Source organism: Camelina sativa, chromosome 15, assembly GCF_000633955.1.
Source record: "Camelina sativa cultivar DH55 chromosome 15, Cs, whole genome shotgun sequence".
Classification (NCBI taxonomy): Eukaryota; Viridiplantae; Streptophyta; class Magnoliopsida; order Brassicales; family Brassicaceae; genus Camelina; species Camelina sativa.
This window is the reverse complement of record NC_025699.1, coordinates 3,058,894-3,085,902: the sequence shown is the minus strand read 5'-3', so window position 1 is coordinate 3,085,902 and position 27,009 is coordinate 3,058,894. Positions and strand designations below refer to the sequence as shown.

The window sequence follows — 27,009 nt, the reverse complement described above, 5'->3', positions numbered from 1 at the left end:
AAAGATAAATAGTAATGAAAAAAAGAATCTCAGGTTTCTTACAGTGGTTTTGGTCCGAGTCAGATGGGACAGCCATGTGGTCGTACAAATTTGTCGGCTTTGGTTCAACTTGTGCGCCGTGTAGGCTCTCTCATCTTATATTAACTTGCGTATCTCTCGATCCAACTCTAATAAACCCCATGCCTCTCTCTCTCTCTTATATGATCCCATGTGGTCCGGTCCACCTACTTTTTACAATAACTCAGTTAAGTGTTATAGAACATGGCTTAACCAAAACCACCCCACACATTAAACTAAAATTGGCGGGTACGTGGCACTCATTCATTGGTTATTTCCACCCATGGCCTGAGAAACAGAGGATCACTGCTCTCCCCCATTCCAAATTCCGCCTTCAATAATTTTGATCCACTCTGTTTCAAGCTGTCATAAAAATGTCGTCTTCTTCTTCTTCTTCCTCCTTGCTTAAACCCATTAATCCAACTTCTTCGCAGCAGCCCAGCAACGAGATCTGACGAGACGAGACGAAACAAAACCATCCCGCCAGACACTATGCTTCGTATCATCCAAATCGCTCTGTTTTGTCTCGTTATCGCCGCCGGGATCTCGATCTCCGCCGTGATCGCAGAGAACGAGTCTATAGACGAGATCCTTCTAGCGAACGGATTGCCTCTAGGGATATTTCCGAAAGGAGTAAAAGGGTTTAGCGTTAATGGCGAAACGGGACGCTTCTCTGTTTATTTGAATCAGTCATGTCAGGCTAAGTACGAGACCGAGCTGCATTACAACGCGAGTATCTCCGGTACGATAGGTTACGCTCAAATATCGGATTTATCCGGAATCAAGGCGCAGGAGCTGTTCTTGTGGTTTCCGGTTAAAGGAATCCGTGTTGACGTGCCTAGCTCTGGTCTCATATTCTTTGATGTTGGTGTTGTTCGCAAGCAATACTCTTTGGCTTTGTTTGAGACACCTAGAGATTGTGTTGCTGTTCGTAATGATGACAAGGTATGAAATCTTGAGACTTTGTCTGTCTCTTCTTGTATGGATTTGTAGATACGAGTGTATGGTATTTAGCTGTAGGATTAAGTATTGCAATTGCTTGAATTGCGACAGATTCAGTTTACACATGAGAAGATTCTCATTCGTAAACTAGTAAAGATGGTTTTTTTACAGTGTTGCATTGATTAGATTTGATTGGATATAATGGAAAAGTGAAACTGATTGTGTTTTTTTTTTTATGGTACTTGCAGGTTCAGTCGTCTATGTTGCCATTGTATCATATAGATGAGTCTCTTGGGAGAGACATTGTTTAGTCGGAGTTTAAGAACTGTTGTTGTTATACTACTACCAGAGAGAAAGATAGATGATCTCATCAAATTCTTGAAGATACATGTTACTGTTGTTTTTGATCTCAAAATCTTAGGCATGATTCAAATTCTCAGATCTCATCATCATTCTTTTTCCTCTCCCCCATTCCAGTGTTGTTACTGCATTGCTTTTCTCTGATTGCGCGAGAGGACAGAACCCGAGAGAGTTTGTGACCGGAAGTCAGAAGGAAACAACAACAATGTTTGGAAAAAAAGATGTTGATTGAATGGCTAAGATTTGGTTCAAGTGATGATAATATTGAGGTGATGAATGTTTATTATTGTATTATTGTTTATTTTTGAGTTTTGTCATTTGTTCTGTTTTGTTCTTTGTCATGTAAGCACAGATATAAATAAAACATAATTCCTGTATTTAGCCGAATAAATGTCATATAAAAATAACTTGGATGTGCATATACTAGCTAGAGTGTATCATTTGTTTCGTAGAATTTTGACAATTCTTCAAGCATAAAAATTAATAGGTTATACGTTACACAAGTATTACATCCATCCATCTTTTTATGTATAACTCAATTTTCCTATAAATTGGATTTAACAATAAACATATTAAACTCTGCTAATACGTATGAAATAAGTGAAAAGTGAGACTAATTGCATAGAATAATATCAACTTGTGAATACAATATTCTAATCAGAATTTGACATTTTCTACTACTGTATAAGATTGAGAAGCGTATATTAATTAAAAGTTTTAGACTTTGACATTTTGTCTTTCTTCTGTTTAAAAAGGAAAAGGTGAAAAGTGAGACAAGACGTCAATTACTTGTTATGAATATGAAGTAATTTTTTTTTCAACTAATCGCATAGAAAATGTGGATTTACTAACAAACAAACCCCAAATATCATGATCCATCTAATCCAACTCCATTAGGTTACACATGCGATCATTCTCCTTTGCGCTCTCTTATACTACTACTATATATATGTACAAGTTGTATATGATTTATGAGCCTCGCCTTTTTAAGACATATTGTCAAAACTAAAAAGAGATGATTGTAATGAAAAGGTTTCAGGTTTTTACAGTGATGCTACTTATGGTTTTTGTCCAATCAGGTCTGGTGAGAGAGACTCTGGGACACCCATGTGGTCGAACATTTTTGTCGGCTTTGATTCAGCTAGTGCCTTGTAGACCATCAGTTGCTCCGTTTAGCACATTGCGTCCGAACGAGCTATGTTGCGCTGCCATCAAGACACTTGGTCAACCTTGCCTATGTGTTCTTGCCAAGGGACCACCCATCGTTGGCGTTGACCGGACCCTAGCTCTCCATTTACCTGGAAAGTGTTCTGCCAATTTCCCTCCATGTAATTATATTTTCTGTCTCTCCTTGTCAATTTTTTTGGAGCTATTTTACTAGAAAGTCACATCTTTCATAAGTTTTTTAGTTTTAGTCAGGCAGGTGAGTATCGAGTGATGTTTGATTAACAAAAGATACTATATGCAGGTGAGGTGTTAAAGTAGAAGCAATTGTTTGACAAAGGAAAAAGCTTCTCTTAAAAAATATGTTTCTGATGTTAATTTTGTCGTCAAGTGTTGTTTCTTCCTTTAGCCGTACTTGTGTTTTTACATTAGTTGTTCCTTTTGTACTTAAATAAAAGCAAGATTTGCGCACATTTAAGGAGTTTGCATTTTATAATGTATAAATGGTTTTGATGATTTCTTAGTGTAACAAAAGGAGACCTCATATCAATCCCAAAATCGAGATTCAAAAACATTACGGAGTATATATTTTGTTTAAAAAAAGTAATCAGAAAATTCAGTTTTGAATGTACATTGAACTATAAAGTAATCATAAATTCAGTATTTTTCCATGAGTTCTCATGGTGAAAAAGGACAAGGTCAAGCTACACGCAAATGTACTTGACTAGCACATACTCGACTTATCATCTCCAAACACCTTAAATCTCATGCGCCTGCCAGTCTTTTCTCTTCTCACAGATCTCTCTATTCAAATTTAAAACTGCGATCACTTGAGATAGTTTGGTAGCTCAGAAAAGGAATCAGAGTATGATCAAAAATCAAAGCACATACTTTGGCGATATGTCAATAGATGGTAAACACTTCAAAAATCTACTAAACACAAAAAAAATAACTGAATAATTTATCTGACTCATATTTAAAATGAATCTCTATTATTAAAGTTAACCATATATTTGTGAAATCGATAGCAAATATGTGGATACTTTGCGGTCGTATCCATTCCAGATCTAGGTAGGTAGATTCATAATTAGATCACCAGTACTGGATTTTTTCCCTTCATTCGTCAGGCTTCTTAGCTCTGCCAGTGAGAAAGTCCGGGAACAGGTATCAGTTTAGATTTTGATGTACTGCCACAACAAATATGTGGATACTTTGCGGTCGTATCCATGGTAAAAATCTAGTATATATACATTTTTCTTTTTTATTACGTAAATTCATTTTTCGGCTTTTGTTGGGCCTTCTCAACTAGTTTTTTTTTTTCAATTTCACTTTCATCTAAGCTAATAATAAAATCAAGTCTGATAATAGTTCTGAAAACAAAAATTCTTGGGATAAAATCAGAAATCTATTAAATAACAAATTGTAGGTTTTCCAAAAAATGAAGACAGCGAGGAGTTCCTCTTCCAACAGTGTGCAGCAAGCAAAATCATGTGTGTCATACTAATCGATTTACAATATTTATATAAGGAGTTATAAGAGGATTTCTAATGAAAAGTATGATCCCTCATAAAAATTAAGGCGTTACCACTTTCTATTACTATTAATTTGTCAAGGCTGAAATAAGCTACTAAATAGCGGATGAGGATTACTATTTTTTTTAGACCATCTCCAATGGTTTTTCCTATTTTATATAATAAATGTAAGTTTTGTTTTAATGTATTTTTCTATTTTTTCTTTAAAAAGGATATTTCAAATATATACTATTTTTCAGACAATTTTACACTTTTTATTTATAAAAATTGCAAACTAACCTATTTACTCTAAATTTTGTAACACTTTCATAAAACTATTATTTTTATTTAAATTAAGCATTTATTATTATAAAGAGCATCACATCATACAAAAATAAAATTTATTATTTATAATAATTTATATAAATTATCTTTTGTAAATGGTAATCTCAATATTTTAGAATAAATATTTATACTAAACCTTCTAAATTTTTCTATTATTAGTTCTTAAAAATACTTATTTTATTTATTTTGAACTACTCAAATACAATAATTCTTTTTTAAAGTTGGTAACTATTAATCCTTCAAAACTCAAATTTCACTTACCAATATTTGTTAATTTTTTATATTTGCTTATACTTTGTATATGTTTTACTTATATATTGCTTATTTTTGTTAATTTATTCTCATTTCTTTTTTATATGATAACAAATTTGTATTGATAGTTTTTATATATATTAAAAGTTAGAACTTTAGATTTTTGATTATTTTCGTTTTATGTATGTTGATAACTTTCTTTCTTTCTTTTTTGTAAGAGGGCCTTCTAATATAGATCGAGTAGAAAATACATGGAATCCAATATAAACCTAACATATAAATTAAAATTACTTTGATAACAAAAATTTATATTTAGAAATTTAGTAAGGTTAATATACTAGATGATTTTATGTATTCTAATGACAAAATTTGTATTTAGAATTGTACTGAGGTTAACTATATTAAGAATCGTGCTCTGAAATTTATTTTATAAAATTAATAAATTAAAATAAAAAATTAAAGTCTAATTTTAATTGTAAAATCTTTTAAGAGATTAAAAGGACTACTTTGCAAATAAAATAGTTTACCTTTATTTATAAAAGAAAAAATAGAGTTCATCGAAATATATAGTGAAAAAAATAGCAACATCTATTATAAAAAAGAAATAATAGATGTATAATAGAGTTTTATTATAATATTCTTTTTGTTCCAATTTATGGAAGCAAATATTGACACGTATATAAACTGAAGAAAGTATTCTCTTTGCTATCCGTATTTTTGGAAATGCTTCACAATGATATGTTTGATATCAAGGTAATTATTTTAATTGGCTCACGAGACTGATGTAAAGTGAAGCTTACCTCAATATGGGACACAAACAAGACGAAAGCAGATACTAAAAAAATCCAAGCAACGTGTTGAAGCTCTGTCTCTGTGGAGTAGTTTAGTACTCTAGACATATACTTATGATCTACTTTTTGGTTTTGTTCAAATGCCATTAATGAGTTTGATTTACACATGATTTCGGTTTTGTAAGTTGTAACTACTGCCTGTGGAGGAAGTACAAGAATCTGTTTTATATGTGAATAAATATGAACCTTGCTTTATGGTTGAACACTCAACTATGATGATTCGCTTTTATATAATCCAACGGAATGATTCTTTCTTAATAAGCTTGGTTTTTATGGTTAAAACACCTCAACATGCATAGACCGGAGGTTGAGTTTCAGTCAAACATAGATTAAAGCTATAGAAGAAGTTCGCCGATAAGTTGCCATGTTGAATCCCAAGGTTAGTTTTCAAAAGACCTCTTGGTTTGTCAATCACGCTAATGGAAATAATCATCATACCTTTCAGGCCACCTAGAACTCTAAGAACACACCATGTCCAAATCCCATGGCAGGTATGATGATTATCTCCATTAGAATTCTAGGTGACCTGAAAGGTATGATGATTATCTCCATTAGCGTGAGTGACAACTGACAAACGAATAGGTTAGTGCTCAATCTTCTCCAAACCACCTGCGTCATCAATCATATGCTAAGTAACTCACTTGAATTTGACTTGTGTTCCCAGCTGTAATGTTAGAGATAGCCCAGCAAGTTTGCTCTTCTCGTATGTGTTGCTAAATATGTTTAACAGACCAGGAAGCGCATGACTACTTATAACTGTCTGTTATGGCGATAACAGAGATGAGTAAACACCAAACCCTATTACGAGACATTTCGTATAACAAATAAGGTAGACAATTAGGGATGGTGTTAGTACTTGGGTCTGCATATCATCTCCGGTAACAATATTACCAATGGTACGGAGAGCTGGAACCAGAACTAAAGGAGACGGATGACTAAAGAAAACACATATTAAATATGTAATTGGTTCATTCAAAAAGAATATGTAATCGGTTGCTGAAAGAAGTAGTATACTTACGCTAAGAGCAGAACAAGGCGAGGGATGACACCAGAGTCGAGAACAGTTTGTATTCTATCATTTGCACCATCAGAGAGATATGAGAGATCCCTGGATGCATCTGTGAGAACTCCTCCGTCATCTGAATGTAAAAATAGCTCAAGAACTGGTAAAGCTGGTGTTGTCTGCTCAACAGGTGAATTGAAAACAGTCTCAGATCAATAAACGGTTTAAGTAAAAAGACTTGATACATATCCATCTGTGAGAACTCCTTCGTCATCTGAATTTACCTAGAAGAGGCATCATGGCCTGGTAACTTAGGGATCACGGCATTTTGGTGAGGCACGAGCGACGGTTCCTAATACACAGACAGCCTGGGGCGGATCTACATCATAAAGGGTGGGGCACGTGTCCTATACTCCTTTTTAAAGTTCTGCTATTAACATTTCCTCATTAGAATTTTTAGCTCAGTTGGTAATTGTTCCCAATAGAAAGTATTAGGTCCTGAGTTCAATTCTCAAATAGCACTTCTTATTTATATTTTTGTTTTTTTTTTGGTCAGTTTTATATTTGTTGGAGGTTTTTGTTTACCTATGGCATTTTCTTATTCCATTTTTTCTCAAATAAAACTATATGCAATTATTTATATTTTCACTTTAATCACATTTCTTTTATTACAAAGTAGACATATATCTTAATTTTTAAAAATATATGTTATAAACTATTAAAAAATATTATCTCTTTATAGTTAATTTATTATTTTAGGTTTTAAATTTGTGTGATATGATAAGATAAATGATTTTAAATATATTACAGATATTTATATTTTATAATGAATTATAAGTTTGTAATTGTGTATTTCCTAATTAATAAATTAAGTATGTATCTAATTAAGTATAATCATAAACCAATATAAACAATACTTTCAAAAAGTTTAGCTCATTTTTTGCACTTCATAGTTCATACATTAGAATATATTCAAAAATGCAAAATATATACTTTAACATAAACAAAAAAATATATTTATTAACTATATTACTTAAGTGCCTCGTACCAAATATTGTCTTGGATTCGCCACTGAACATATCCTCCCATACCAACTTCACGTCCATTGCTCAGCCTGCAAGTAGCAATGATATGCCCATCGACAACATCCAAAGACATGATGGTAACGGCATGATAACCCCCAAACCGAGAATATATTGATGTTGCGCCAAAGTAAACTCGATTACCGGCATTGACCAGAAAAAATATTTAGAATTTTTATTTTTATTTTTTTCTAAAAATAATAACTTTTTTGATTTTATGTATTTTTGATAAATAAATATAAAAGATATATGATTTGTATAGTTTACAAAAACAAAATATAACAACAAAAAGTTATATGACAAAAAAATACAAGAAAATTATATACCAAAAAAAACTAAAACCCCCCACCTTTGAAAATACAAAATAAAAATGAATTTTAAAAAGAAAAGGTATATATTTGTTATAGTTTTATGAAAATCACCACCATTGTTCACTCGCTCACCGTTGTGATGATTCAACCAGAACGATGCGCCTTCTCTTGGAGGCCTTCCGAGGGCTTGTTCACGGTAGTTAGGATCCATCAAGAGATGGAGATCTCCAGGCTGAATTTGGGCAAATCCAGTCTGTATTAACTGGATTTGAGATTCCTCTAGAAGCAGCGTTATGTCGATCGGTGGTGGTGGTAACAAGTTGTAGTTCTTTTTCATAGGTTTTAAAGGATTTATTTTACAACTTTTATTCAAATTTTCACAACTTTAACTTTTTAAAAAAAATCACAACTTTTACTCAAGTTTTTATTTTATTTTAAAATTGAATTTTATTTTTAAAAATTATTTTTCATATTTGGAGACAAAATCGAAGGAGAATATGAGTGAAATCGGAGGTACAACCCTGATAGTAATTTGTTGAATTGAATAAACTACCAGGTGTTGGAATCCGGACAAAAGCAACTCATCTCACTCATAGCATATGTCGAATCAGCGGGAACATTGTATCATCCTAATAGTAATTTTGAAGCTGGCTTCTTCACAGCCGAGTATATGTATATCTAAGGCAATTTGGCAGCAATAACCAAAAAAAAATCTATAACTCACTCCATAGCTACACTAACCATTAAAAGCTTATATTAGCTGTATTTTATATTGTAATTACCAAAGTAACCCTGTTGCTACAGTTGCACAATCAAATGAGTCATTTGAAATGACATCCCTCTCTCCTCTTCTTGCACACGTACACACGTCTATACACATGTGTGTTCTTTCCAATTTTTTTTCTATTTTTTTTTTTTTTTAACTAGCACTCTACTTTTATCATATCTGCTTTGAATATTTTTTTTAAAAAAATGTTCAATGTTATCATTTGTACTTGTTCGGTGTTAAGTTTGACAGTTTGGGTCTTCAATGTTATATGTCTTCTAGGGTTCCTTCTTCATCAAGCGATTAATATGAACCATTCTCTTGTTCACATTAAATTTGGGATTATGAATAAAACAAGACGTTAATTGCTTGTTATGAATAAGCAAGTAAAAAATTGGATTAAACTAATCGTATAGAAAATGTATTGGATTAAACTAATCGTATAGAAAATGTGAGTCTACAAACAAAACCCCAAATACTGTATCATGATCCATCTAATCCAACTGCATTAGGTTACGCATGCGATCATTCTCCTTTGCGCTCTCGTAAACTACTATTATATATATGTGTGTACAAGTTGTATTATGATTTATGAGCCTCGCCTTTTTAAGACATATTGTCAAAACTAAAAAGAGATGATTGTAATGAAAAGGTTTCAGGTTTTTACAGTGATGCTACTTATGGTTATTGTCCAATCAGGTCTGGTGAGAGAGACTCTGGGACACCCATGTGGGTCGAACATTTTTGTCGGCTTTGATTCAGCTAGTGCCTTGTATACCATCAGCAGCTCCGTTTAGCACATTGCGTTTGAAACTTTCAACAGTGGAGGGATATGGTCAATCTTCATTCAAGCAAAGGGTTTGGATTAGGAGGATTGCTAATTAAGTTGTTCCAACCGTCAGCTGAATAATGAAGTTGTGATGTAAGCTCATCTTGTACCACACGCTGTCTTTGCACAACTGAAACTGCACATCACTGTTTGGAGAATGCAACAGTTTATTGCTAGTGGCCGTGAGAAGTCCCCACGTTAAAGCACCCAACGGGGATCTAAACACGTACACACAATTTCAGCGCCGGATTTAAGGTTTACACAGGTCCTTCTACGTTTCATTACATGGATTACACATCGGACTACCAAGGAGAGACAATAATCTGGAATACATAAGACCAGCGCTACGTCATCTTATAACTGAATACTTACTTGTGCAAAGTAATGATAACTTATGCTCACATGGATATCTAATAAATAGAGTAGAAAATCAATGCCAAGCTCCATTTCCATCTACTTGCTCTCATGTGATGTTAACGTATTCAATCTCTTGTGTATCTCTCAGCATCAAAGGGCCTTCTTTGTGCATTCCAATTCAAGTCCTTAGAGACTTCAGAGGCCGGTGCTGCATTCATTGGTGCAAAGGCTGCAACAAGAAAGATTGTTCAAGACAGCTGAGATACTTATGGTAAGCAGAATGCTGAAGATATACAGCTAAGATACTCGGCACAATTAGCATGTCAAGATGGTAGACAATTAGCATAGCGACATTCATCTAATTTCATCTCTTATGCTCTATTGTATATATATTATATCCTCATTTCAATTCGCAAATGATACTATGTTTTAAGCAGTTTCCCAACTCTCTGACATATACATCAGACTTACTATTCAACGAAACAGAGCACAGTGATGCCTCAACTGTAGCTATCCAATACCCCCCAAGGAAATTTATCAGATCATATTACAAACTCTATTTTTGCTCATGCAATAAAAAAATTAAGGAAACAGTATGAACAATGTACAATCCATCGGTGAGGAAAACTCACCTTTATCTCTCATTCTCCTTTCTCTATCAAACTCAAATTTGTCTCTGATCTGATTGACTTTCTCCCAGTTATCACCTTGTGTACTTCTATTAAACCCTTGCTCCTGCTTCCATTTTCAGATTCTCACAAAACTCAAGACTCAAATTTTAAAGAGAACAAAAGAAGGAAGCACGCAACAAGATCTCAAAATCTACACAGGCTCGTATATATTCATTCACTTAGAAAAAACAACATCATTAAAGTTGTTACCTTTGCTTGATCGGTGTACGACCGCCTGTTCCTGCAATGAACAAGGAGATAAACCAATCACATAACCATCCATCCACACACCTAAATAAACACCATTATAAGAACATGGTCAAGTGGATTAACATAGATAAGATACCTGTAAGGATTAAAATCTTCATCATCTTCTTCAGCAGACTCATAATTAGCATGATCAGTCGCAATTTTCTTTGAATATCCTTCATCCCAATAAAGCCTCTCCCAGTTCTCTCTAAGCTCATTATATAGTTCCATATACTTTTTGCACCATGGCTCATGTTCCTATCATTTTGAAATGGCAGCAATATTAGATTAAAGACAATAGTTTTTCCAATTGACACTACAGCACAGAACAATCAAGAGCTACGATGGCATCAAATTCAATCTGCTCAAGCGGCGAAGAATGTAAAAATCGAAACTTTGTTTAAAAAAGGAACTCACAGCTTCTTTAAGGACAAGGCGAGTGCGGCGCATGAACTGCTCACGGAGCTGCTTACGGCGTTTATTCGGGATGTTGTCTCTAGGGATTGTGAATCGCTCACGAGGAGGGACGTGATCGCCTATCTCGTGCATCTCTCCGTCGACGATCCACCATTCGGATTTCTCTTCCTTCTTCTTAAACGGAAGAGAAGGCAACTTGTTTCGCCGTCTCAGCTGACCTGTCTCTGTTCTGAAGAGTCGGATCTGGGAAACGCCGCTGTGATGTAGCGACGGCAAAACGGCGCCCAGTCGTCTGACGACAAAGTTCATGGCGGTTTTCCGGCGGCTAGTGTTTCAGTATACAGTATTAACTATTAAGACTTGAAAGCTCAAAAGTCTAAACGACCTATATCAATCATCAGTCTATCAGAGCTGGTTCCTAAACCGGTAATATTTTGGGTTATGAACCGGTAATCTGTCACAAAACCGAAATTGAACCTAATCTCTCGGATCATTTGAGGGAGAATTTGATCATGTTCATCGAGTTTGATTTTGTAAGATTATAGATTAACTAAAAAGAATTGAACTGGCAAATGGTGTTGTCCAATTAGATATCTTCTTGTTACTTTCTTTCCTTGAAACTTTTAAATTGGAAATCACAATATTATTTCTAAAAGATCCAATAATGGTTGGATCGAAGTTCAGCTTTCATGTGTGATGTGATACATTTACAGATTGTTGTCTTCTTACCTTTACAGCCAAATCCAAGCAAATGCCACTCTTATCATTGTGAATATAGATGGAACTTGCTTTTGCCTAAACAACAAGACTCTATACTCTATACAGTTCTATCCCACTCTTAAAAAATCTACATATTTTATTAACCAACGAAGAAGTAGCAACATTGTTCGAGTTCGAGATATCTGATCAATACTATCAAAAATGTCATGAGTTTCCAAGGTTATTAAGGACAAGGTCTACACGCAAATACTGGACTTATCATCTCCAAACACCTTAAACTTTATGCGCCTACTAGTCTCTCTTCCAGAGACCCCCATAAACTTCCCAAACCTATCATCATCTTCATCTGGATCAGATACAAATGATGAATTCTACTACCTATCCAACTAGATATCGAAAATCTTATAAAAGCTCAGACACACAACCTAGCATGTCTAATTCTCCCCACTGTCCTTAAACTTTGTGGTTCTTTAACCAATATGAACAATTTGAGCAGATGCAAGAGAACGAACCCATCAACAATTATAACTCCACAAAACCCAAAATCTCATTATTCAAAATCAAATTCGAAACAGCAAAACAAAAAAAAAAAAACGACAAAGCTCATAACTCTCACTGTTGATATTTCCTAGTAATCAATGTTTCAAAAACCAAAAGCATTAGCTCCTCCAATCTGCTACTGATCTTCGATTTCTTTTTCAATTCCAATTTCTCTCTTATTCAAGTGCTGCCATGAACAATCGATCCAAGTATACCGAGAACAGAGAAAGCAAGCAAAGGACTAACATCAAGCGTATCGAAGATAGGAGGAATAATGTTCCTAAACAGATTCAAGTAAGGATCACAGAGATCTCTAATAGCAGACAAAGGCTGTCTTTCCCACGGGATATTAGGAAACCAACTGAGCAAAACCCTAACCATCAAAACCCCACTGTAAATATCTAACCACTTCTTTATCCCCACCGCAACCACCGTAAGCGGAGTGTTCAAATACCCCGGAGGACGATCTCTAAGCGACGCGAAGAAGACTGGTCCGGCGGTACTGAGTGAGAATCGTAATCCTGCTGTGAGTACAGGAGCGAGTCTCTGAGCTAAGACTTTGGTTACAGCGATTGTCAAAGCCGCGAGAGTAGCGAGAGACCGGGTTGACCCGGTTAGTGTCGATGGCTGGGTTGATCCGGTTAGTGTGGGTGAACGATTCGTTGGTTTCGTAGCCGGGAAGATTGGTGTTATCGGGGAAACGGATGCGGCGATTCGGATGGATTTTTTAGGGTTTTGGATGGAGAGAGATGGGAAGGGTTTAAGGGGGAAGAAGAGACGGGATGGTGGTGGTCGTTTAGTGAAGCCATGGAATTTGGTAGGGTTTGAAGCAGATGAAGGAGGTAGCAGAACCGGAGAGCGGAGAGCGAGTGGTGTGATGGTGGCCATCTCCGTTCTTCCGCCTCTTGTGAACCGAAGAGATAATAAGAGACGGACGATAAAGGTTTCTTATGAGACTTTTTAGGATATAATAAAACCCAAATCTCTCCAATTTTTATTTATTTTATTATCTTTTAAATAATTTTATACGATTTTTTCTTATTGTCATACAAAAATTCTTAATTACAAATTTCTGTAAATTATTACTTTCTGACGAATAAAATAATTGGTAAATTAGTAAACTAAATATGATAATTTATTTAATTAAAAAAATTAGAAAAAAAATTGTAATCATGTTAGAGTTAATAATTCAGGCATCTAATTAGCATAAATAGTTTGCAATTTGTAGTTTGCAGTAATCAATGACACACAGAGAGACAAAATAATTCAAAAATTAGTTGTTTTTTTTTCATAAAACTTGAATTCTTTAAAGAAGAAGCTAGAAAAAATAAAGAAGACTTCTATTATATAAAGCCGATTATTTGGAGATTCACACACACACACAAAAATAATAAGAATAAGATAAATATTACATTTTCACAAGTTACAAAATCAACATAGTGGAAACAACTGAGGACGTAAAAGTGGTAAAGACCAAAGATAAGCATTCAAGATCTTGACGTTTCCACCGTTTGAGATTATCCCCAAAATGATATTTCTCATTAACTTCATTGGCTTTCCTACGATGTTCGCCCTCCATCTCTGCACCACTATCCTCGGTGATCCAACCAAGAACCCTCTTCTTCGGTTGCCTAACCGCACCACGGCTCGTTTTCCTTTCCTCCTTTGCTGTGGCCACCAGACCCTCGAAGGAAGACTTGAAATGGCATGGACTGCGTTTCTTCTTACCATGTTTTTTTTTTACCTTCTTCTTTTCTTTTTTCTTTGGTTTCGGATTTGACTTAGTCTTCAAATTTAAGTTTCTGATTTTTCAAGTTCTTGAACGTGAATTTATAAGTAGGAGAAGCGAGTGAGTGATGATATCGATGATGTGCAAAAGCTCGGAATCAAAAGAGCTTTTAATCATTGAAAGAGGCAATGATTATAAGCATCATGAAGGCCTATAAGGTGAGTAGGATAGGAGGTTAACCTTTTTAAAAAAAATATTCCATTTCTATCTCTCAAATAGTATTATACTCCTAATCAAGTTAAAGATAAATCATAGTATTATACTCTAACCAAGTTAAAGTATCTCTTAAATAGTATTATACTCTAACCAAGTTAAAGATAAATCATAGATCTAACTCAAACTGATGAAGAATAAGTTGAGCCTTAAAAGTACATTTGAGTATTGGGGATCATACACTAACTTTTGTTACTACTATTGGTCAGCCGGTTTTGGTGACGCCCTCTATTTCATCAAATTAGAGTTTTATAACCTTTAAATTTCACAGTTGGTAGATTTTCCTTGGAAGTTTATATGACTAAGCGACTTAATTAGCCGAGAAGATATATGACGAAGTATAAATCCACCTGATTTAATTCTAATGTTTTAGCCGAAAGTCTTCATGACTTATACAAAGTTTTAAGTTTCCATTAGTTTGGTAAGAACTTGGAAGGTGATATTGGCATTTTGTTCGATCATTGGCCACTCTACGATACTCTATAAAGTTTAGTTAGGGGCAATATAATTCTTTTTTTTTTACAACATGGGATTATTTAAACCATGTTGCTTTCGTCTGCGAATTCTAGACCTCAAGCCTACGTTTAGTTGGGAGGAATAATAGTATTTCTTATTGAAAAGAGTTGATTATGTAATGGTGATTTATCCAGCCTTAGGTTGTGTGCCTCGTGCTAACCATCATTACAATTTACATGTGACCCCCCACCAAATTCATGCTCGTTTTTTCTTTCAACTGCTTAATGACAAGATCATACCTAATTACAATCGATACAACTGGCCGTTTAAACTTTCTAAGCAAGATCACAATAAAAGAAAATGCACTTGAAATAAATCAGTTTACAAAAATAAATGGGGATTATTCTGATTCTATCTATAAAATCATTAATATCCAACTATAAGGTAAATAAATTTATATTGACCATTGGGATATAGTATTTTATACGATTGTACAATTGTATTATTATATTAACAATATACTAAAAAAAATAGACCTGAAAATGATAATACCTATTGGGCTATTGGACTATTGGGCCTATAATCACAATGATCTGTTTTAATATTTTAATATTATTAAACTGTTTGGGACAAAGTTCCCGCGAATATCCCAACCTTGAAGAATACCAAACTTTGCCCTTCTCTCTCTCTTTCTCTGCTCTCTCTCTCTCTGCTTCTCTCCGCAACACTGAAACAATCCTTTTCCCTGTTCTAACAATCTAAACTTCCTCTAATCCAAATTATCTCCAAGTAATCATGTTTATATATAATCTCTTCTTCTCTTTCGTTTTCTTCAATTCAATTAACCTCACTAAACCCAAATCTTCATCTCAATTTCTCCCACTCTTCTTCCGATTTCAAAATGGAAAAAACCCATCAGAAAGAGCTGGACGATGATGTATCTCCCAAACCCATTACGTTATCCAAGTATTCGAACCGGGTCGAGTTAAAGACTCTGCTCGAACGAAGCGACCGCGGCGCAGGATTGGTCGGTAAAAGAGTTGTGATTGGCGGTTGGGTTAAGTCTTCTAGAGCGGTTAAGAAAGATTCTCCACCTCCGCCACCTGTAACTGGTGACCCTTCGCCGTCGAGTGGTGGGGATCAATCTCATACGACGGCGAACATTAGGTGCACTGAGATTATTCAATCCAAAATGAATATTTTCAGGAGATTTTTCGATGTATTGAGCGGCGGCGGTGGTGGAAAGACTTATCCAATCTTCGAGAAGACGGAACTCGCCGGTCAGAAGGCCCCGCCGCCACCGGAGTATGTTTTTTACTTCTTGATCAGTGATGGCTCCTCCGTCTCCAGTCTACAGGTATCATAAAGTTTACTAATTTTGAAGCGAAAACGATAACTCAATTTTTTGGCGCATAAGGTGTTTGATGAAATGCCAATGAGAACTTTTTTTTTTTAATAGAGAAAAATTACAGATTTGTTTTGTCTCTCTCTCAGGTTGTTGTTGATTCTGCATTGTCGACTGTTCCAGCAACTCAGCTTATGGCTTTAGGGACTTGTATTGTAGCTGAAGGTGTGTTAAGACTACCATTGGCTGCTTCTACAAAACATGTCATTGAGCTTGAGGCTGAGAAGCTTCTTCATGTTGGAACAGTGGATCCAGAAAAGTATCCACTGTCAAAGAAACAGCTTCCTCTTCATATGCTTAGAGACTACTCTCATTTCAGGCCCCGCACAACTACGGTATTACTATTAGAAAGCTAATTTTGTGTTTGTCTTTGTCTTCTCCATATATAATAATGTTATAAAAGAGCAATTAGTTAATCTCTTGTATTTGTTGGTGAAGGTTGGGTCGGTAACTAGAGTGCACAGTGCGTTAACCTTAGCGAGTCACACATTCCTTCAATACCATGGGTTTCAGTATGTTCAAGTACCAGTCATCACAACCACTGGATTTGGCGAAATGTTTAGGGTCACTACTCTTTTAGGTAAAACTGATAATAAAGAGGAGAAGAAGCCTGTCAAAGAAAAAGATGGATTTAGCATTGATACTGTAAAGGCTGCGATAAAGGAAAAGACTAGGCTGATTGATCACCTCAAGAGATCTGACAGCAACCGAGAAGCTGTGGTTGCTGCTGTTCACGACCTGAAGAAAACAAGCGATCTTGCATCTCAGCTTGAGATGAAACAAAATTCCAAATCAGGAACTACTTTGGTCAAATCTGAGAAGCTTGATTTCTCGAAAGATTTCTTTGGTCGTGACACTTATCTGACTGCTTCTGGAAGGTTTCATCTTGAGAGCTATGCCTCTGCACTTGGAAAAGTTTATACCTTTGGACCGCGTTTCGTAGCTGATAAAATTGACAATGCAAGGCATTTGGCAGAGATGTGGAATGTGGAAACCGAGATGGCTTTCTCGGAATTGGATGTAAGATTGTTATAATTATAACATTGATTTTGGTCATTCAGTTATTTTTAACAAATGGTGACTTGAGTTCGTTTGATGTTACAGGATGCTATGGATTGTGCTGATGAATACTTCAAGTTTCTCTGCAAATATATTCTGGAAAATCGTCAGGAAGACATGAAGTTCATATCAAAACGAGTTGACAAGACCATCACCACACGTCTGGAAGCAACAGCGTCCAGCTCTCTTTTGAGATTTTCCTATACTGAAGCTATTAGTCTTCTGCAAAAGGTATAACACTCTCACTTCCCATATATTTTTCTACTTACTGATTTTTTGTGACATCACAATGATCTGCTTATCTGTAACAGGCAACCGCTAGAAAATTTGAAACCAAGCCTGAGTGGGGCGTTGCTTTAACAACAGAGCATCTAAGGTATTGGTTTTGCTCATGGAAAATGCCATTGAGCCTTTGTTTCAAGATCTGATTCTCATATTTTTCCCTTTTCACCGGTTTAATGTTGCAGTTATCTAACTGATGAGATCTACAAAGGTCCTGTGATTATACATAGTTACCCGAAAGTAGCTAAACCGTTTTACGTACGGTTGAATGATGATAAGAAGACTGTAGCAGCATTTGATCTGGTCGTACCAAAGGTAAGAAGAGAACCAAACCATACATTGATCTAAATCAAGGAATTCAAAGTTGTAGAATTTGACAAAAGTCTTCCAACTTTCTTAACAGGTTGGTGTTGTGATCACCGGGAGCCAAAACGAAGAACGGTTTGAGGTTTTGAATGCAAGGATCGGTGAATGCGGATTCACGAGGGAGAAGTTTGACTGGTACTTAGATTTAAGGAGGCATGGGACAGTGAAGCATTCAGGGATAAGCCTAAGCATGGAACATATGCTTCTGTTTGCGACAGGACTTCCTGATATCAAAGACGCCATTCCTTTCCCTAGAAGTTGGGGCAATGCAAACAACTAAATCAGCCTCATGTACAAACTCAGTTACATTGTAATGTAATCTATGTAATTATACTTGGTAAAATATGAAAAGAATTGTACATACCAAAGTGTTCGTAAATGATCAGTGGATTGTATAGTTTGGATGAAAATGGTCAATAAGCTTTAAGATATTTTTTTATAAAAAATTATAAGAAACTTGCAATCATACAAGTGAGCTAGTGGTAACAAGACCAGACAAGTAACGCAAGTACAGTAGTCCGAAGTGTTAAAGACATTTGAAAGTCCCATTGCTTACTTTGAAGTATTTTAGTTACAGGTACAATTACACTCAAAATCCCGAATACTTGTCTTCATGTACTCATCCTGACTTAGATTTTGATGTTTTGTGAAACTATGTTTGAATTCAACAATAATTATCGAACCACACAATTTTAGTCAATTTTTTGGGTTGTCAAGATATAAAACTGGCTGGTAGCAGAATTTTTTGTAAGCTTTTGAATTATAGTTTGACATAAATATGTTGGTTGTAACATAAATATGAGCAAACTCTTTAACAACAAAAAATATCGTTGAAAAACGTACCAATTTTTGCCTTCAATTCATAGAAACTAATTCAGAAATTATAATTTAGTTAGCAAATTCTAAAGAGTCTTTAAAGCAAATTAATGATATATCCATAAAGTGACACCAAAATGCTTAGAATTCATTAAGTATGGCCTTAATCACAAAGTCTTAAACGTAATTAAGTAAAGAATTAATGAAGATAGTCTATATAGGAAACCCCGCCAATCACGCAGCTTGTCTGTCACCACTTTACCACTTATCAAAGCTTAGGTTCTCCCTTACAAAGCCTTGCAATAATCATATCTCCCACAATCTCAAGAAGAAGATGGGTAAGGAAGACGACAGAGGAGAAGAGTACTTGTTCAAGATTGTCCTAATCGGGGATTCAGCTGTCGGGAAATCGAACCTACTGTCTCGATTCTCGCGTGATGAGTTCGACACGAACTCCAAGGCGACAATCGGAGTGGAGTTTCAGACACAGCTGGTTGAAATCGAAGGGAAAGAAGTGAAAGCTCAGATCTGGGACACTGCTGGTCAAGAGAGGTTTAGAGCTGTCACTTCTGCTTACTACAGAGGTGCTTTTGGTGCTCTCATCGTTTACGACATCACCCGTAGCGACACTTTCCATAGCGTTAAACGTTGGCTTCAAGAACTCAACAGTAAGTTATTACTGACTCTTCTTCTCTCTGTTTTGATCCACTTTGTTTTGATTGGTTTTATGATTCTGCTGCTATGAATCTGAGCCATTGTTTCTTATCTTTAGTTTGAGGCAATGAGATGGGTTCTCTGAGTCTATAAGATGCTCTGTTTTGCTCTCTTAAGTTTGAGATTCTTCGTCTACAGTTATGAATTCAAATAAAAGTCTGACTCTTTGTGTTTTGTTACCTCGCAAGCTCATTGTGACACGGCGGTGGCACAGATGCTAGTTGGGAACAAATGTGATTTGGAAGATATTAGAGCGGTTAGTGTGGAAGAAGGTAAAGCTCTGGCAGAGGAAGAAGGGTTGTTCTTCATGGAGACATCAGCTCTAGACGCCACAAACGTAGACAAAGCCTTTGAGATTGTCATCAGAGAGATATTTAACAATGTCAGCCGTAAACTTCTCAACTCCGATGCTTACAAGGCTGAACTTTCAGTTAACAGGGTCAGCCTTGTTAACACCCAAGATGACTCCGAGAGCTCTTGGCGGAATCCGTCTTGTTGCTCCCGATGATTTTAAAACGTTCTTGTCTTTTACCAGAATAAACCTTATAATGTTATAATTATCATTTCGGAGTTATATGATACTCGCAATATATTTTGTGTTGTTACTGTGTGCTACACATTAGTTCTGGCCGAAGGATCAGAGCAAAATGGCAAAAGAAACATGAATTTGAAATCCAACTCTAATGGGACTATGTACATAGATGCAATTGTTGATTGGGTACAAATACAATCATGGTTTTCGTAAAGCAGAACCAGCACCCATTACTACTGCCAAGACAAGGCCAAGACCAGCACCAAGTGAAGCTCCCACGGCTGCTGCTGACATTGAAGATGACTTGGCCTGTGAACCATCTACTGCACGGTCTTTAGCTAGTTCCACCAACAGTCTGTCCCTAGCAAGTTCCTATGGAGATATGTTTATATTAAAGCGATTTGGACACACTATATTGATAATTCTAAAGTGCTGTGTCAGCTCAGAGAGTGTCAATACCTGAAAACAAGCTTCTTCTTGAGTTTGAAGAACGCGATGGACAAGCTGGCAAAGGGAGTTCACACCATCCACTGGAAAAACAGTGTCTTTTCTCTGAAAAGGCTTTTTGACAAGGTCGAGTGGAGCAAATATTAGCTTTTGCGCACCTACTGATCCTTCATTACCCGCATTCACAGCTGCCCAAGGCAATGAGGAACTTCCAGAGCCAGAAATAATATAAGGGATAGAGTTAACAATTCCGGTTGTGTTTGGTGACGCTTGATATGCCTGAAGTACAGCTTCAATAGCGGATTTCTGCTGATGGGCACTGACTGAGAACTTGTTTGTTATGGCGAGGACCCAAGGGATACCGAGAGATTTAACCTCGTCTAACAGAAGAGCAAGTGCTGGTTGCTGTAGCTGCAGTTGTGTTGTTGAGTTCTGGTAACGTGGTATTCTGTGAGAGAGATTGTGCACAAGAATAACTAAATCTATTTTTTTACTTAGATTACGAACTCCTTTCCATAGTTCTTCTCTAAATCGAGAAGCCTCTAAGTTCAGCTCCTGCATCAGAATATACCAAAATGATTTACCAACTCTGGGAAAAATAAACTTAAAACTTGTGGAACCAGAATGTGAAGTAACCAACCTGTAGGTTTACACCCACTGTGTCCGAGTAGCAAACACCACCAATTATACATTCTTGAACGTCAGATTGTATCTGCAGATTCTCCACATGAGTCATCGAACTCAGCATGCTTTGACCAAGTATTGCCCGGAATAGAGAGGTTTTACCAGCACCCTGCGCGGACAGATGAGCCAGATATATAATTGCATGCAGTATATGAAAAAACATGTAGTGTAAACCCAATGAAACAAGGACGGCTGTACCTCTAGTCCGAGTAATCGCACCCTCCGTGTTCTGACCTCAACCTCCTTAGCCACTGTAGCAAAATCACTAGTGCAGAATATGTATAAGTCCTCTAAACCTTCAGGACGAACAAACTTGTCCTCTTGAAAAAAACCTAAGTTGATTCCTTCCTTTGGAAAACCGGTGTTTGAATCAACAGACGAGAACATAGGTACTAGAGGATCTTCAACTATCTGGTTGCTTGGAGGTTGTTTCAGGGGAGTTCCAATGACCACCCTAATTTTCTGTAGTTCTGTCTGTTCTACATTATCCGAAGAGTAAGCAGGTGGCGAAGGGAAGGATTCCACGGTAGTTGAGCACCTAGATAGAGTTAATTACTGATAATTTAACAATTGTATCACATATATTGATCATTCATTTGAAAAGAAAAGAAAAACGTGGACATACCAGTGGCCATTCACTTGTGCATGTACAAAAGAACACAAATGCAAGCCAAATCCAGTGATATCAACTTTCAGAGGTTCTGCATTTTTATCACCTGGAACGCCTTTCCAGCCAAGAGGGGCGACAGAAGTGGCCGTTCTAATAACCGGTGATTCAACGATGTGCCCGAGCTCTACACTACCACCAACAGCAAGTCCAAGCCACTGTTGTAGATGTGGAAACTGCTTCTGTTGATCCGCTCCAAAAAGACCATCAATATCCATGCAGAGGTCATGTATTCTATAAAAAGAAAAGAAGCATGTCAATAAAAAAGCCTACCAAATCAATAAAAAAGCCTATCTGGAATTTTGGACAAGTAAAAGAGGAAAGGAACTATCACCTCTGGAAGCGAGCCCTATAGGACTTCATAGAATGTGACTGAAGACGTTCTCTCAGTTCGGTTATCACAGATCTGACCTGAAAATATCTTTGCCAAAAAAATGCAACCAAATAAGAGACCTTCAACCACAAACTAAATATGAAGGTGGGCAAGCAATGACGAGACCCAAACATACTGTCAAATCGAGCTAGTGAGATATAAAGCATCCAAATATACAAGAGCCTCAAGTTAGATAACTCCAAAATCAAAGTAACTTGATAAATTCAATAGTTAAAAAAAAAAATCACTGATCAGCATGTCTATGAGCAAAAAAAAACCTCATACCGATGTCAATTTAGAGTACTCTCCTTCTGAAAGTGATTCCACAGATGCAGTTCCCAAGAGATATAGCTGTGATACGAAAAATAAACTTAGTGAGCTGTCACTTGTTCTAAAGGACTCATGATTCTACTGAAAAAAAGAAACCATCAAAGCTGATAATATGCCATTGAAAGATTACTAGAATTAGCATTCCCAATCTTAGTAAAGTAAAGTAGGTTAAGTACTATCGTATTCCTATAGCTTATCACGTTTGTATATTAGTTATAACATCTACCTCTCCAAATGGAACATAAGAGGGCAGATAAGGAACCCTAAACCCATTGGAGGAGTTGGTCTTTTCTTCACTTTTTCCACTACCAGTTTGTCCATTACCCGTATCTGGCAATGGCTTGAGAGATATACCATCCCTACCCTCCTCAATTTCAAGAGATTGTGGTTCAATAACCACGTCCTCAGCTGACACTGAAGATACAGTTGCAGTAGAAGTCTCTGAAGGATCCACTTTCTTTCCTATATACCTATCCAGTTGTTTCTTAACAGCCTCTAGGGGAACAAGTCGTGAAAGCCTCCAGAATGAGTTCTGAACAGGGCCAACACCAATGACTAACTGCTCGTGTTCTTTACCTTTTGTCTTTTCTGCCTCTGATGTTACACCCTGACCATTCTTTTTGGACAATGACAAATCTGCGGCTTCAGCTTCTCCAGCCATTGACATTCTTTGCTCATTGTAATGATGAAAATATGCAGGAGATAATATCCTCGGGACCAAATCTTCAGGAATACAATAACTTTTGAAATAATGATGCCATCCTTTTTCATGTACGTAACTGCAAAGGAAACCAAAGGAAAGAAAAAACAACATGAGAACGCTATTGCTAAACCCAGCCATATGTTTGATTAGGCATCCAAAACATACTCTCTCAACGCAGCATTCCCAACAGGAGGCTGGGAGAAGGTTATACATTTGACATGAATATTTCCATTGTCTTTCTTTGTAGAAGAGGCAGCAACAACCCTTAATATGGCGAGTGTAGCTAACGCAGCTACCTACACAAGTGAAAGAAGGAAATAAAAACCCAGGAGTCAGCAAAGATATGTTAGATGTAGCCATGTAGGTAATGAGCTACAAGGGTAAGAAAATCTAGAGCACTTACAGCTCCACCAAGTGAGTGTCCACATAATACAAGTTTTCGTTTCTTTTTCTGAGCAAGTCTATAAAGTTCCAGAGCAGGTATCCCCTTAGCACGAGCCAAGAATCCCTAGTTGTTAACATTAAAGGGGATAACTTTTAGAAAATATCAACTTATTTTGAACCCTGCACGATATCACAATGTACTAAAGATACAAAAGAGACGAAAAAGTCTACTCCAAAGTGCCACGAGCATACCCGATGAGCAGCAGGTTTAGGTTTCTGTCTAAGTTGCTTAGGATTCCGCAGACCCTCCCCATTATTCTTCTGTGGTTCACTTTGAATTGGCTCAGATGCTGCGATACATTCATCCTCTGCGACATCATCGTGAAATATATGACCTTGAAGTATATTTGCATCGGCCATGATGTCCCTAGAACACACCCACGAATGAAAAAACACACCTCTTACATCTGAGCTATTTTGTTTGCCAGGGAATAGAAACTCCAAGACTTACTTATATTGCCTAGTTCCGACAAAGGATGCAAATAATGTATCACCTGCCTCAGCAAGTAGATACCTGCATTAACATATTTTCCAAACGGTAAAGACATTAACGAAGATTGAAGAATAATTCCAAACGGTAAAGAGATGAAAAAAAAAACCTGTGAGGAACGTGATCAGATGAAGGTTGAACCCTCTCCAAGGAAACAAATTGGCCACCGAAATCGGCTTTAAATTTGTTAACAGCTCGAACCATCTCACTTGCAGGTCTCTATTACAATAACAACCTCCATTAATAATAAACAATACAATAGCCTATAAAGTGAAATTCCCAAAATTTAGCTAGCTACATCTCATTTTAAAAAATAAAATAAAAGAATAAAGAGAGATATGAAACAGAGAGAAAGATCGAACTTTTAAGTTGCTGATTACACTACACAACACCCTCTAACTGAATAACTAACTAATTAACCGAACCTCTTAGTTAATCTTGTAATCAACGAGACTAGATTGATTTACATTATAACAAGGATTAATGGAAAGAATTAAGAATAATAATCACCTTGTAAACACACTCGGAGAGGACCATGCAACAGAGTATGTCCTGTAAATCTTCGACAGACTCGGATTTAAGGGCGAGACAAAGATCCTCAATTTGCTTCTTACGCTTCTCATACTCCCGGCGGATCTTAATCCTCTGATCAGCATCTCCTCCGTTCCACGGTGGCCACCTGAATTTCCATTGAATCGGTCCCCACGAAACCCGTAAAAACCTCGCTCTCTGGTCTCTGATCCACGATTCCACTCGGTTCTGTATCGACTCCATTAATAATTAATAATACATACTATGCGTCTCTACTGAATCGAAAACTCAGAAACGCGTTCGAGCATTAGAGTTTTTATGAAACCGCGTTGAAGTTTGAAAAAAAAAAGGAATATGCAGGGTGAGATTTGAGGAAAAAGATGATAGAATTAGAATCAATTAAGGATGCGCCTTAAAAGAGAGTAATGTTTATTGTAGCAGAGAAGAGACAGAGAGAGAGAGGGTTTGTGTGACTTGGGAGATTGAATCAGCAGCAGCATCAAAACGCATATGCGCCTCTTCCTGATCATTGTTGAAACTGTCTTTAATTAGTTATTGGGTCATGTAGTAACAGATATAACTATTGGGCTTTAGGGCCCAATATATTGTCGAGATGTTAAAAACCCGGGAACAAGTTTTGAGATTTCATGGACTAGAAAACAATTTGATCTCGTTGTCATCTAAAGATGTATTGTTGTATTTGTACGAAGCCACCCAACAACAAAACAAAAACCGTATCATCAGTTGTCACTGTTCTTCATCGTGGCCAACAGCAAATTGAACAAACTCTAACTTTTTTAAAAGAGGCTTTAAAATACATAAAATGGAGAAACACACGAATATGGTGGTTAGTGGTGGTAGTAACACCAAAATCTCACCATCTGGCGTTTGGTTTGTTTATGAAAGTAGTCTATATAGTGAACGGCACACGCATATTTTAAGCAGATAAGATGATATGATGATGATGATAACAGTAATTGCATGGTCCATACAAATCCATTAACTCTCAAGAATATTTGTAGGTAAGTTAAAGAGGGGAAGGTGAAAAAAAAAGTAAATGACTCTACGACTAATATAGTACTAAAAATAGTATGGGGCTAACTCCATTATTGTGCGTTACCAAAGAAAAAGAAAGAAAAAAAAAAGGAAACTCAGAGAGAGATCATGTTCAGAAAATAAAAATAGAAGCCAACAAAACAATAATTCCCAAATTAACCCCAAAATTTACTTTTGTTGTCAATGACCCTGCGTTCCCTGGACCTCCCGCCGCTTGCCCTGGCGTAGTCGAGCCGCTACCGGTGGCCGGAGACGGAGCCGAGCTTGGTGCATCGCCATCGGCGGTTAAACTCAGGACACGGTGTGAGTTCAAATTATCCGGAGCGGAAGGATGCACTCCGAGACGACCGTTGGTATAATTCCCGCCGATCTGCCACACCTGATTCACACTATCGGCTCCAGCCGGAACCTTAACCGTCGTGAAAATAGCGATCCTGCCGCCGCTCAACGACTCGGCGCGTAGGTTCCAGAACTCGAAGGCGAGTTTGCCTTCCTCGAGACTGCTGTAGCTGCTGATGTTGTACGTCTTCACGACGGGAGCAGCACCGGCTTTGGATCTGTAAGCGACGAAGGCCTGAGAACCGGCCATCTTAGTCCCCGTCGGGTTAATAGCCCAAGAGACCCAGCCGCCGATGGGTTGAGACGGTTTGGCGATGAAGGCGACGGAGAGAGATGAGTTTGAGGCATTGTAGGTGTAATGAAGGTAGGAATCAAGAACGGGAAGGTCCTGGCAAGTGTCGAACGAGGCGCCGGCGGAGTTTAGCTTCTGAGTGGAGCAAGAAGAAGTCTGTGAAATCACCGGTGAGATTAGCGAGACGAAGCAAGCAAAAACGACGGCTAAGATTAGAAGAGAAGAAGAAGGAGAAGCCATGGCTGAGTATAGTATGATAAGACAAGAGGTTAAGACAGAACACATGGACATGAGATGTTTAAATAGAGAGAGAAGTGTTTGTGTCCTGAAGTAATGGAGTGTTTTGGTTCAGTGCATCGGTTCTACGATTGAGGTAATCAGGGAGAGACGTTAAGATGATGCCACGTGTTAAGTTGACCGTGATAAAAGGGAAAAAGTCACGTTCACGATGTGAACTAGTTTTGTTATTAAAAAAAAGTCGGAGATGATTAAATTGGTTAGGAGGAATTTGAGGGTAGAGAGAGCATGTGGATTGTGGAGAGTGCGTGTTCTTGCGGATGTTGACTTGCAAACTGCAACTTCAAGTTGTGTCTG

At 36.9% G+C, this 27,009-nt stretch overlaps 9 protein-coding genes across 10 annotated transcripts; 4 read left to right on the top strand and 5 right to left on the bottom strand.

Moving 5' to 3' along the window:
• On the top strand, positions 300-1,782 carry LOC104744934. The gene is made up of 2 exons (XM_010466066.2): positions 300-1,002; positions 1,248-1,782. Exons 1-2 carry the CDS (start codon positions 550-552, stop codon positions 1,308-1,310), a joined length of 516 nt encoding a protein of 171 aa, XP_010464368.1. The 5' UTR covers positions 300-549; the 3' UTR covers positions 1,311-1,782.
• On the top strand, positions 2,345-3,057 carry LOC104744933 (putative lipid-transfer protein DIR1). The gene is made up of 2 exons (XM_010466065.2): positions 2,345-2,687; positions 2,828-3,057. The coding sequence occupies exons 1-2, from the start codon at positions 2,375-2,377 to the stop codon at positions 2,842-2,844; spliced, it is 330 nt and encodes a 109-aa protein (XP_010464367.1). The 5' UTR covers positions 2,345-2,374; the 3' UTR covers positions 2,845-3,057.
• LOC104744932 lies at positions 9,689-11,672 on the bottom strand. Of its 2 annotated transcripts, none has more exons than XM_010466063.2 (5): positions 11,168-11,672; positions 10,848-11,008; positions 10,712-10,742; positions 10,463-10,568; positions 9,689-10,059 (listed from the first exon to the last, which is right to left on the bottom strand). In XM_010466063.2, exons 1-5 carry the CDS (start codon positions 11,474-11,476, stop codon positions 9,956-9,958), a joined length of 711 nt encoding a protein of 236 aa, XP_010464365.1. In that variant the 5' UTR covers positions 11,477-11,672; the 3' UTR covers positions 9,689-9,955. The 2 variants fall into 2 exon arrangements, with proteins under 2 accessions (XP_010464365.1, XP_010464366.1); XM_010466064.2 differs by having other exon boundaries at positions 10,463-10,565; positions 11,168-11,667.
• Positions 12,385-13,378, bottom strand: LOC104744930 (ylmG homolog protein 1-1, chloroplastic-like). The gene has a single exon (XM_010466062.2). The coding sequence runs from the start codon at positions 13,313-13,315 to the stop codon at positions 12,608-12,610; it is 708 nt and encodes a 235-aa protein (XP_010464364.1). The 5' UTR covers positions 13,316-13,378; the 3' UTR covers positions 12,385-12,607.
• Positions 13,786-14,361, bottom strand: LOC104744929. Its single transcript, XM_010466061.1, has one exon. The coding sequence runs from the start codon at positions 14,156-14,158 to the stop codon at positions 13,859-13,861; it is 300 nt and encodes a 99-aa protein (XP_010464363.1). The 5' UTR covers positions 14,159-14,361; the 3' UTR covers positions 13,786-13,858.
• LOC104744928 (asparagine--tRNA ligase, cytoplasmic 2-like) lies at positions 15,561-18,428 on the top strand. Its single transcript, XM_010466060.2, has 7 exons — positions 15,561-16,242; positions 16,380-16,625; positions 16,729-17,310; positions 17,395-17,580; positions 17,661-17,725; positions 17,817-17,946; positions 18,035-18,428. Exons 1-7 carry the CDS (start codon positions 15,787-15,789, stop codon positions 18,275-18,277), a joined length of 1,908 nt encoding a protein of 635 aa, XP_010464362.1. The 5' UTR covers positions 15,561-15,786; the 3' UTR covers positions 18,278-18,428.
• Positions 19,015-20,132, top strand: LOC104744926 (ras-related protein RABA5b-like). Its single transcript, XM_010466058.1, has 2 exons — positions 19,015-19,481; positions 19,716-20,132. Exons 1-2 carry the CDS (start codon positions 19,016-19,018, stop codon positions 20,033-20,035), a joined length of 786 nt encoding a protein of 261 aa, XP_010464360.1. The 5' UTR covers position 19,015; the 3' UTR covers positions 20,036-20,132.
• LOC104744927 lies at positions 20,067-25,250 on the bottom strand. Its single transcript, XM_010466059.2, has 14 exons — positions 24,708-25,250; positions 24,307-24,416; positions 24,159-24,221; positions 23,900-24,074; positions 23,667-23,771; positions 23,429-23,559; positions 22,787-23,339; positions 22,516-22,581; positions 22,192-22,268; positions 21,816-22,091; positions 21,389-21,728; positions 21,147-21,299; positions 20,519-21,061; positions 20,067-20,431 (listed from the first exon to the last, which is right to left on the bottom strand). Exons 1-14 carry the CDS (start codon positions 24,969-24,971, stop codon positions 20,258-20,260), a joined length of 3,030 nt encoding a protein of 1,009 aa, XP_010464361.1. The 5' UTR covers positions 24,972-25,250; the 3' UTR covers positions 20,067-20,257.
• On the bottom strand, positions 25,664-26,721 carry LOC104744925 (auxin-induced in root cultures protein 12-like). Its single transcript, XM_010466057.2, has one exon. The coding sequence runs from the start codon at positions 26,704-26,706 to the stop codon at positions 25,897-25,899; it is 810 nt and encodes a 269-aa protein (XP_010464359.1). The 5' UTR covers positions 26,707-26,721; the 3' UTR covers positions 25,664-25,896.

Coding starts and splice junctions, on each gene's coding strand:
- LOC104744934 (XM_010466066.2), top strand. CDS start 550: ATGCTTCGTATCATCCAAATCGCTCTGTTTTGTCTCGTTATCGCCGCC. Junction 1,003..1,247: donor CTGTTCGTAATGATGACAAG/GTATGAAATCTT, acceptor TGGTACTTGCAG/GTTCAGTCGTCTATGTTGCC.
- LOC104744933 (XM_010466065.2), top strand. CDS start 2,375: ATGATTGTAATGAAAAGGTTTCAGGTTTTTACAGTGATGCTACTTATG.
- LOC104744932 (XM_010466063.2), bottom strand. CDS start 11,476: ATGAACTTTGTCGTCAGACGACTGGGCGCCGTTTTGCCGTCGCTACAT. Junction 11,009..11,167: donor GCCTTGTCCTTAAAGAAGCT/GTGAGTTCCTTT, acceptor TCAAAATGATAG/GAACATGAGCCATGGTGCAA. Junction 10,060..10,462: donor AAGGAGAATGAGAGATAAAG/GTGAGTTTTCCT, acceptor TTCTTGTTGCAG/CCTTTGCACCAATGAATGCA.
- LOC104744930 (XM_010466062.2), bottom strand. CDS start 13,315: ATGGCCACCATCACACCACTCGCTCTCCGCTCTCCGGTTCTGCTACCT.
- LOC104744929 (XM_010466061.1), bottom strand. CDS start 14,158: ATGGTAAGAAGAAACGCAGTCCATGCCATTTCAAGTCTTCCTTCGAGG.
- LOC104744928 (XM_010466060.2), top strand. CDS start 15,787: ATGGAAAAAACCCATCAGAAAGAGCTGGACGATGATGTATCTCCCAAA. Junction 16,243..16,379: donor CCTCCGTCTCCAGTCTACAG/GTATCATAAAGT, acceptor TCTCTCTCTCAG/GTTGTTGTTGATTCTGCATT. Junction 17,726..17,816: donor TTAACAACAGAGCATCTAAG/GTATTGGTTTTG, acceptor TTAATGTTGCAG/TTATCTAACTGATGAGATCT.
- LOC104744926 (XM_010466058.1), top strand. CDS start 19,016: ATGAAGATAGTCTATATAGGAAACCCCGCCAATCACGCAGCTTGTCTG. Junction 19,482..19,715: donor TTGGCTTCAAGAACTCAACA/GTAAGTTATTAC, acceptor TTACCTCGCAAG/CTCATTGTGACACGGCGGTG.
- LOC104744927 (XM_010466059.2), bottom strand. CDS start 24,971: ATGGAGTCGATACAGAACCGAGTGGAATCGTGGATCAGAGACCAGAGA. Junction 24,222..24,306: donor TCTGATCACGTTCCTCACAG/GTTTTTTTTTTC, acceptor ATGTTAATGCAG/GTATCTACTTGCTGAGGCAG. Junction 23,560..23,666: donor GACACTCACTTGGTGGAGCT/GTAAGTGCTCTA, acceptor TCACTTGTGTAG/GTAGCTGCGTTAGCTACACT.
- LOC104744925 (XM_010466057.2), bottom strand. CDS start 26,706: ATGTCCATGTGTTCTGTCTTAACCTCTTGTCTTATCATACTATACTCA.